The 11,086-nt window shown below is 38.3% G+C and overlaps 1 protein-coding gene across 1 annotated transcript; it reads left to right on the top strand.

Annotated features, from left to right (window-relative positions):
* The first annotated feature begins 9,303 nt into the window (after nucleotides 1-9,303).
* LOC107493768 (uncharacterized) lies at nucleotides 9,304-9,756 on the top strand. Its single transcript, XM_016114815.1, has one exon. It carries the CDS (start codon nucleotides 9,304-9,306, stop codon nucleotides 9,754-9,756), a length of 453 nt encoding a protein of 150 aa, XP_015970301.1.
* The last annotated feature ends 1,330 nt before the right edge of the window (nucleotides 9,757-11,086 follow it).

Raw genomic sequence — 11,086 nt, 5'->3', positions numbered from 1 at the left:
TGTTGCATTAGAGAAACTAATTGAGGCTTAAGCTCAAAGTTGTTTGCTCCAATGGCAGGGATAGAGATGCTTCTCCCATAGAAGTCGGGAGTAGGTGCAGTAAAGTCACCCAGCACCTTCCTTGCATTGTTGGCATTATTGTTATTTTGGCTGCCATGGGTTCTTCTTCTTTGAAGATTTCTGTTAGGTCCTCTACAGAGAATTGTGCCTTAGCTTCTCATAGCTTTCGCTTCAAGGTCCTTTTAGGTTCAGGGTCAGCCTCAATAAGAATGCTTTTGTCTTTGCTCCTGCTCATATGAAAGAGAAGAGAACAAGAAAATATGGAATCCTCTATGTCACAGTATAGAGATTCCTTGAGGTGTCAGAGGAAAAGAAAAATAGAAGGAAGAAGTAGAAGAATTCGAACTTATCAAGAGAGATGGAGTTCGAATTGTGCATTAAGGAATAGTGTTAGTCCATAAATAGAAGGATGTGAGAAGAGGGGAAGAAATTTTCGAAAATAATTTAAAAAGATTTTAAAAACATTTTGAAAAACTTTAATTGATTTTCGAAAACTAAGAGTGAAAAAGAAATCAAGTGATTTTTGAAAAAGATTTTGAAATAAGAAATCAAAAAGATATGATTGAAAACTATTTTGAAAAAGATGTGATTAAAAAGATATGATTGAAAAGTTATGGTTTTAAAAAGATATTATTGAAAAGATATGATTTGAAAAATAATTTAAAAAGATTTGATTTTAAAAATTAATGACTTGGCTAACAAGAAAAGATATGATTCAAACATTAAACCTTTCTCAACAGAAAAGGCAACATACTTGAAATGTTGAATCAAATCATTAATTGATAGCAAGCATTTTTGAAAATGAAAAGAAATTGATTTTGAAAAAGATTTGATTGAAAAGATATGATTTGAAAAAGATTTGATTTTGAAAAATTTTGAAAACCTGAAAAAAATTTGAATTAAAAACAGAATCTTCCCTCTTGTGCCATCCTGGTGTTAAACGCCCAGAATGGTGCAAATTCTGGCGTTTAACGCCCAAAGCACTACCCTTTTGGGCGTTAAACGCCCAGCCAGGCACCCTGGCTGGCGTTTAAACGCCAGTTTGCCTTCTTCACTGGGCGTTTTGAATGTCCAGCTTTTTCTGTGTAATTCCTCTGCTGTATGTTCTGAATCCTCAATTCTCTGTATTATTGACTTGAAAAGACACAAATTAAAAATTTTTTGGATTTTTAATAATGAGGAATAATCAAAATGCAACTAAAATCAAATAACAATGCATGCAAGACACCAAACTTAGCAGTTTGTATACTACTGACACTAACAAAATGAGAATGCACATGACAAATAACAAAACACTCAAGTCAAGAGAATTCAAAGATCAGAGCAAGGAAATCATCAAGAACAACTTGAAGATTAATGAAGACACATGAATGAATGCAAGAAGAACAGAAACATGCAATTGACACCAAACTTAACATGAGACACAAGACTCAACATGAAACATAAAATATTTTTGGTTTTTATGATTTTGTAAATTTTTTTTTGAATTTTTCGAAAATTAAGTAAAAAAGAAAATAAAGGTATCAAAATTCTTAATGAGAATTCCAGGAATCATGCAATGTTAGTCTAAAGCTTTAGTATAAAGTAATTAGACATGGCTAGCCAAGCTTCAGTAGGACATTACATTCAAGAGCTAAATTTATGAGAATCAATCAGCTTTGGTGATGATAATAACATCACCTTGAAACACTAGAATTCATTCTTAAGAACTCTGAAGCAAAATACCTAATCTAAGCAACAAGATGAATCGTCAGTTGTCAATACTCAAACAATCCCCGGCAACGGCGCCAAAAACTTGGTGCACGAAATTGTGATCATCAATGGCACCATCAACATGGTACGCTCAATTACAATCTCAACTCTTTATCACAACTTCGCACAACTAACCAGCAAGTGCACTGGGTCGTCCAAGTTATAAACCTTACGCGAGTAAAGGTCGATCCCACGGAGATTGTTGGTATGAAGCAAGCTATGGTCACCTTGTAAATCTCAGTCAGGCAGATTCACATGGTTATAGATGGTATATGAATAAAACATAAAGATAGAGATACTTATGTAATTCATTGGTGAGAATTTCATATAAGCGTATGGAGATGCTTTGTCCCTTCCGTCTCTCTGCTTTCCTACTGTCTTCATCCAATCCTTCTTACTCCTTTCCATGGCAAGCTGTATGTTGGGCATCACCGTTGTCAGTAGCTACAGTCCCGTCCTCTCAGTGAAAATGTTCAACGCACCCTGTCACGGCACGGCTAATCATCTGTCGGTTCTCAATCAGGTTGGAATAGAATCCATTGATTCTTTTGCGTCTGTCACTAACGCCCAGCCTTCAGGAGTTTGAAGCTCGTCACAGTCATTTAATCATTGAATCCTACTCAGAATACCATAGACAAGGTTTAGACCTTCCGGATTCTCTTGAATGCCGCCATAAATTCTAGCTTATACCATGAAGATTCTGATTAAGGGATCCAAGAGATAAACATTCAAGCCTTGTTTGCTTGTAGAACAGGAGTGGTTGTTAGGCACGCGTTCATAAGTGAGAATGATGATGAGCGTCACATAATCATCACATTCATCAAGTTCTTGAGTGCGAATGAATATCTTGGAATAAGAACAAGCTGAATTGAATAGAAGAACAATAGTAATTGCATTAATACTCGAGGTACAGCAGAGCTCCACACCTTAATCTATGGTGTGTAGAAACTCCACCGTTGAAAATACATAAGAACAAGGTCTAGGCATGGCCAAATGGCCATCCCCCAAAACATGATCAAAAGACTCAAAATGATCAAGGATCAAAAGATTCAAAGATCTAAAGATAAAAATACAATAGTAAAAGGTCCTATTTGTAGGGAACTAGTAGCCTAGGGTTTACAGAAATGAGTAAATGACACAAAAATCAACTTCCGGGCCCAGTTGGTGTGTGCTTGGACTGAGCATTGAAGCATTTTCATGTAGAGACTTTTCTTGGAGTTAAACGCCAGCTTTTGTGCCAGTTTGGGCATTTAACTCCCATTCTTGTGCCAGTTCCGGCGTTTAACGCCGGTCAGTTTTGAGCTGATTTGGAACGCCGGTTTGGGCCATCAAATCTTTGGCAAAGTATGGACTATTATACATTGCTGGAAAGCCAGGATGTCTACTTTCCAACGCCGTTGAGAGCGTGCCAATTAGGCTTTTGTAGCTCCAGAAAATCCACTTCGAGTGATGGGAGGTCAGAATCCAACAGCATCTGCAGTCCTTTTCAACCTCTGAATCAGATTTTTGCTCAAGTCCCTTAATTTCAGCCAGAAAATACCTGAAATCACAGAAAAATACACAAACTTATAGTAAAGTCCAGAAAAGTGAATTTTAACTAAAAACTAATAAAAATATACTAAAAACTAACTAAAACATACTAAAAACAATCCCAAAAAGCGTACAAATTATCCACTCATCAAATGCAAAATGAGTTTCATGGGAACCTTGGAAAAGGAAACATGAAACCATACTTAAAATCCCTTCTCACACTTGAGTAGATCTGTGTTTTGGAATTGGATATGGTGACATAAAATCCACCCACTATTTGGATCTATGAGGATGTGTGGTATAATCAGGGACCAAGCATATCTCTCTTCATGAGCAATTAGACCAAGGAATTGGCTGATTATCAAGATTTGAGAGATTGAATCACCAAGGGATTGGGGTTCAATCAATCATGATTGCCAAGAGGTTAATGAGTTGCATAATTGAAGATGTGATTAGCTGAATTTAATCCCAAGAGAGCAACATCACCTAAACCCAATAAATTCCCCTTATTCTTATCTTCCCCATTCTTTATAGCTTTTCTTTAATTTCTGTCATTACCCATTCCCCATTTACTATTGAGTCATTTATGTTTCAGTACTTTACACTCTTGGCATTTACTTTTCTGTACTTTATTGCTTTTCTGTATTTTTAAGCCATTTACATTTCTACTAATTTAGAATTCTATTCTCAGCAATTACTATTGATTAGCTTGACTAATTCACCCATTAATTAAAATTGCTCAATCGACCAATCTCTGTGGGATTCGACCCCACTCCTAGTGGGTTATTACTTGATGATAATTTGGTGCGCTTGCCAAAGAACAGATTCATTTTATATGAGGAATGAATTCCGGTCATCAAGTTTTATGGCGCCGTTGCCTGGGATTGGTTTAAAATTGACAATGACTAAATTGATGGGTATTTAGATTAAGCATTTTTATTTACCTTGTTAATTCTTATTATTTCAGTTCTTATATTTTTTAGCATTTGAGTTTCAGTTGATTCACTGTATATTTCCATTTTAGCATGCTTAACGTGATTCCTTCACTTGTCCTCTTCTTGTTGTTTGCTAAATGTATGACAGATAGAAGAGGAGAAACTTCAACTTCTTTTGATAGTGAACCTGATAGGACCTTCCTTAGATTAAGGAGGGAAGCGAGAGACAAAGGAATAGTTGGAGAAGAAGCAATGGAGAAAGATCTGGATATTACTACGGAGGAGGAGATACATGATCATGTTGTGGAAGGTGCTGGTAACCATGTGGTGCAGGAGAGGAGAGTTTTAGGCTCCTACATCAACCCAAACCCAGGAAATTGTGGAAGCAGCATTCTAAAACCAACCATCCATGCTAACAACTTTGAGTTAAAACCCCAGCTCATCACCCTAGTTCAAAACAACTGCTCATTTAGAGGAAATACACAAGAAGACCCCAACTAACATCTAACCACATTTTTGAGAATTTCTGATACAGTAAAGGCTAATCGTGTCCACCCTGACACCTATAAGCTGCTGCTATTTCTTTTCTCTCTCAGAGATAAAGCATCAAAGTGGTTGGAATCATTTGCTAAGGAGAGTTTGACAACTTGAGAAGAAATTTTGAACAAGTTCCTAGCAAGATTCTACCCTCCCCAAAAAGTTAATAGATTGAGAGCTGAGGTGCAAACATTTAGACAACAATATGGTGAAGCTCTCTGTGAGACATGGGAGAGATACAAAGAGTTGACAGGAAAAATACCCTCCGGACATGTACAATGAATGGGTACAATTGCACATCTTCTATGAGGGGCTATCATATGAGTCAAAGAAGGCCCTAGATCACTCTTCAAGAGGCTCTCTCAACATGAAGAAGACAGTTGAAGAGTCTATAGACATCATAGAATTTGTTGCCAATAATGAGTATTTCTATGCCTCTGATAGAACTCAAAAAAGAGGAGTAATAGAGCTCAATTCCATGCATGCCCTATTAGCTCAAAACAAAGTGATCACGGCTCAATTAGCAGCCCTAACAAAGCAGATGGAGAAGAATCAAGTCTAAGCTATTCAAGCTCAAGCACCTCCACAAGAAGAAGATACCCAGAAGTTGAATGTGAATGGGAGCAAGCCAACTATGTGAACCACTCTTCCAGACCACCATATCATCTCAATGCAAAAACATACAACCAGGTTGGAAGAACCACCCAAATTTTAGGTGGGGAAACCAACAGACCACAACCAAGATCACAAACCATACCACTCTAACCAATATAACAACTACAATCCCAACCATCAATCAAGCAACAATAGACCCTACCACTCTACCCAACAATCATATGGCATCCACCCTCAAGATGCATCATCCTCAACCCTACAACCATGTAATATCAGTAATAACTTTGCAAGATTGGAGGCTGCTATGGCACAATTGACAGGGAGTATTGCCACTGTCGCAGAGAGACAAGTGCAAGCTGAGAAGAAGATAGAAGCAATCTAAGAGGAGGCCAGATCCAACATGAGGAACCAAGGGGTAGCAATTTCAAAACTAGAATCACAACCAGAGATCTTGTCTAAACAAATACCAATGCCTACATAAACATTTCCTAGTGATACCATGGCCAACCCTAAGAAGTGAGAAGGTGGTAAATGAGGCATCCTCAAGTCACAACAAGCACGAAGAAGAAGCTACAAATGACCTAGAAACCAAGAAGGAAGAAGAGACACCTGAACCACCTCCACCAAAGCATGTCCTGAAGCCCTATGTAGCAAAAGCACCCTATCCACAAAGGCTGAGGAAAGACGAAAAGGACAGCCAGTTTTATAGGTTCCTGAGATCCTTAAGAAGCTTCAAATCAACATACCTTTTGCTGAGGTATTAGAGCAAATGCCACTCTATGCCAAGTCTCTAAAGGAGCTAATGACAAGGAAATGAAACTAGGGAGAAAAGGAAATTGTGGTGCTCACTGAGGAATGTAGTGCCATCATACAAAAGAAGCTTTCCCAAAAGCTGAAAAATCATGGGAGCTTCCAAATTCCATGCATCATAGGGTATATAAGCATTGAGAAGGCATTATGTAATCTGGGAGCCAGCATCAACTTTATGTCCTTGGTCATGATGAAAAGAATGAGGATAGAAGAGGCCAAACCTACAAGAATGGCTCTTCAATTAGCTGATAGGACATTCAAATTCTCCCATGGTGTGGTGGAAGATTTTTTGGTGAAAGTGGAAGAGTTTATCTTTCCAGCTGATTTTGTAGTACTTGATATGGAGAAAGAGGCAAACACATCAATCATCTTTGGATGACTATTCTTAGCTATTGCTGGAGCTATAATTGATGTACAAAAGGCAGAGTTAGTCTTAAGATTACATGAAGAGAAGATAGTATTCAATATTTTCAAGGCAATGAGCTACCCAAAGGAGTCCATTGGTGAATCCATGATGGCGGACACAATGGAGAAGCTAGTCCAAGGAGTCCTAGAAAAAGAATAATGTGAAAAAATTATAGAGCAAGATCAACAAGCATCATGTGGTGAACTACCACAAGAAATCATAGAAGACTTAATCATGTTGGACAAGACAAGCAAAAAGGAAGTGGAGGCACCAAAGTTGGAGTTGAAGACTCTGTCTCCAAGTTTGAAGTATGCTTACATGGGTGACAATGACACATACCCAGTAATCATCAATTCAAGCTTGAGTGAAGAACAAGAAGAGGAGCTTATTAAGTTGCTGAGGCAACACAAGGATGCCATAGGGTGGACACTTTTAGATCTAAAGGGGATTAGTCCTTCAATGTGCATGCATAAAATCCTTCTTGAGAAAGGTGCTAAGTCTTCAAGATAGCCGCAAAGAAGATTAAATCCAAGAATGAATGAAGTGGTGCAAAAAGAGGTGCTAAAATTGTGGCAAGCAGGGGTGATCTACCCAATCTCAGATAGCCCTAGGGTGAGCCCAGTACAAGTAGTTCCTAAGAAGGGAGAATTCACTATTGTGCCAAATGAAAAAAATGAATTAATACCAACAAGAACAGTGACTAGGTGGCACATGTGCATAGATTATAGGAAGCTCAATGAAGCCACAAGAAAGGACCATTTTCCTCTACCCTTCATGGATCAAATGCTAGAGAGGCTTGCCAGACATGAATACTAGTGTTTCTTGGATGGATACTCAGGCTACAATCAGATTGTAGTGGACCCTAAAGACCAAGAGAAGACTTCCTTTACTTGTCCTTATGGTGTCTTTTCGTATAGAAGAATGCCCTTTGGATTGTGCAATGCACCGGAAACATTCTAAAGATGCATGCTATCTATATTCTCTGACATGATTGAGAGGTTTATTGAAGTGTTTATGGATGACTTTTCTGTATTTGGTGATTCATTTTCTAAGTGCTTGCACCACCTTGCTTTGGTGCTAATGATATGTCAAGAAACCAGCCTAGTTTTAAACTGGGAAAAGTGCCATTTTATGGTCACTAAAGGGGTGGTTCTTGGCTACAAAAATCTCTAAAAGAGGCATAGAGGTGGACAAAGCTAAAGTGAAAGTAATTGAGAAGTTACCTCCACCTTGCAATGTCAAAGCAATTAGAAGTTTCTTAGGGCATGCTGGGTTTTATAGAAGGTTTATTAGAGATTTTTCAAAGATTGCCAAACCTTTAAGTAACTTTCTTATCTCTAATGTACCTTTTATTTTTGATAGAGAATGCATCCAAGCCTTTGATGAGCTTAAAAATAGACTTTTCTGTGCACCTGTTATAGCACCACCTAGTTGGGATTTGCCTTTTGAATTGATGTGTGATGCATCAGATTTTGCTGTTGGTACTATTTTAGGATAGAGGAAAGATAAGCTAATACATGTTATCTATTATGCTAGCAAAGTTCTTAATGAAAATCAAAGGAACTACACCACTACAGAGAAGGAACTCTTTGCTATAGTCTTTGAATGTGATAAGTATAGATCATATCTCATTAGTTTTAAAGTCATTGTGTTTACTGACCATGCAACTCTTAAGTACCTGTTAATTAAGCAAGAGTCCAAGCCAAGACTGATAATATGGATCTTGCTACTTCAAGAGTTTAACATTGAGATTAAGGATAGAAGCAGAGCAGAGAACAAAGTGGCTAACCACCTATCTAAAATCCCAATTGAGGAAGATGAAGCACACAACCTTGCAGTGAATGAGAGCTTTCTGGATGAACAGTTGATGATGATCCAAGAAGCTCCCTGGTTTGTGGATATAGCCAATTTCAAGGCTATTGGAGAGCTACCTCCCAATATCAACAAGCATATGAGAAGAAAGCTCATCAATGATGCCAAGCACTATATTTGGGATGAGCCCTATCTGTTTAAAAGGTGTGTTGATGGGATTTTGAGAAGCTGCATTTCACATGTGGAAGGACAAGAGGTCCTTTGGCATTGCCATGGATCCACATATGGAGGACACTTTAGTGGAGAAAGGACTGCAGCCAAGGTGCTGCAGTGTGGGTTCTTTTGGCCAACAATATTCAAAGATGCAAAAGAATTTGTGACAAGGTGCAATGAATGTCAAAGAGCTGGCAGTCTACCCAAGAAAAATGAGATACCACAAAGATTCATCATGGAGTTGGAGTTGTTCGGTGTTTGGGGGATTGATTTCATGGGACCATTCCTACCCTCATACTCAAACAATTACATATTGGTGGCTGTGGATTATATGTCAAAATGGGTAGAAGCTATAGCTACTCCAACAAATGATAACAAAGTGGCGATTAATTTCTTGAGGAAGAATATATTCAGCCGGTTTGGGGTTCCAAGAGCCCTTATAAGTGATAGAGGAACTCATTTTTGGAACAAGAAACTTGAGGCACTCCTCCTAAAATAGTGTCAAGCACAAGGTAGCCTCCCCATACCACCCATAAACCAATGGTCAAGTTGAAATTTCAAATAGGGAACTCAAGAAAATCCTTGAAAAGACTGTTTGAAACTCAAGAAAAGATTGGTCCAAAAAGCTAGATGATGCATTATGGGCTTATAGAACAACCTTCAAGACACCTATTGGCATGTCTCCATACCAATTGGGCTCTAAAGATGTTGAACTTTGATAATCAAGCTACTGGGGAAAGAAGATTGCTACAACTCAATGAGCTAGAAGAATTCAGATCTCAAGCTTATGAAAATGACAAAATTTACAAGGAAAAAGCAAAGAGGTGGCATGACCAAAAGCTAGCAAGAAGAGAGTTTGTAGAAGGTCAAAAAGTGTTGCTGTACAACTCAAGGCTCAAGTTCTTCCCAGGAAAGCTAAAGTCAAGATGGTCTGGACCCTTCACAACTCTTAAGGTGTCTTCCTATGGTCATGTAGAGCTTATGGAGGACAAGACACAGAGGACTTTTACTATCAATGGCCACAGACTTAAGCATTATTTGGGAAACTCATTGGATGGGCAAAGAGTGAGCTTTAACCTCAGCTAAGGAGGAAGAAACGTCAAACTAGTCACGTTAAAGAAGCGCTAGTTGGGAGGCACCCCAACACTCATATCCTTTCAATTTCCTTCTTTCTAGAAGTAGTCTATGTTGTTAACTTAGGTAGTTTAATTTTCAGTCCTATGTGTTAGTTAATTAGTTGACAGTTCTTTGATTTATTTCTAGTTTGCTGGAAGTGCAATGTTGCATGTTACACTAATTGAGGTTGATTAATTGGGCTGAAGAACTAGCTAAAAAGCTAAGTTTGGTGTGGCCACTAACCCACTTAATTTAGGCTTACAACAAAACTTAACTAATTACTCTTGGGAGTAAGCCCAAAAATTAAGTTTGGTGTGGCCACCATCATAAGAAAGTCATAAGCTACAACCTAATTGATTCATATTTGAAAGCAATTAGTAGATTGGTGGGTGCATAAATGGCCACTTTATTGTGTACGTAGAGATTGGAAGTGGAAGAGTGTGAAAGAATTAAATTTATTCCACCCATTATGTACACATTAAAGTCCAATCATGAAACCAATTTACCATATGCAATGAATTTAAGTTTGGTGTCCCAAAAGACACCCATTGATTGCCTTTTTAAGTAGAGAAATATGAAGCAATTTTTTGTGATTACTGATGGGGGTTTCGAATTGTGTTTTCAAGAAAGAGTTACTTACACTTTAATAGCTCATTAAGTCAAAAAGTCAAAGTGTACTTACACTTTGGAACTCAAACACCTAAAGAAATCTAAAGGGATAGGGGTTGGTGCCTCTTCCCACGCTGGGCGCCATTCCCAAGTGGGAAAACATTTAATTCTTTTCACTTTCCACCTTTCAGATCCCTCTTTTCACTACTATAAAAACCACTCACCTTTCCAACCTTTCCCACACTATAAACCTCATCCCTCACAACCCAAACACCCCTCTGTACTTCTTGTTTTCTTCCTTTCTTTCCCTCTTCATTCTTAATCTCTTGATTGGGACAATCAAGTCCTATGTTTGGTGTTGATGCAACTCTTTGATTTGCTCTCTTTCTTTGCTTCTTTCTTTAACCCTTCATCAACCTTTTAAATCCTCTCTTCTCACCTCAATGGCACCACCAAGAGCCTCCTCATCAAAGAAAAGAAAGACCAAGGAAACTGGCTCCAGATCATCAAGCTTCAATGAGCACAAGTTCCTCTCACCATTCAACCAAAACTAATTCTATGGGTGGGTGAGTGAGAGGTAAATCATTCCCGAAGTTGGTTTCCAATTAGGGAGGAATGAACACATAGAGATCAACATAGAGATCAACAACAGAGGATGGGCACTCTTGTGCAACCCACCAAAGAAGGTGGT

Source organism: Arachis duranensis, chromosome 6, assembly GCF_000817695.3.
Source record: "Arachis duranensis cultivar V14167 chromosome 6, aradu.V14167.gnm2.J7QH, whole genome shotgun sequence".
Classification (NCBI taxonomy): domain Eukaryota; kingdom Viridiplantae; phylum Streptophyta; class Magnoliopsida; order Fabales; family Fabaceae; genus Arachis; species Arachis duranensis.
The sequence above is the reverse complement of the archived record's forward strand: the minus strand, read 5'-3'. Positions and strand labels throughout refer to the sequence as shown.

Coding starts and splice junctions, on each gene's coding strand:
- LOC107493768 (XM_016114815.1), top strand. CDS start 9,304: ATGCATTATGGGCTTATAGAACAACCTTCAAGACACCTATTGGCATGT.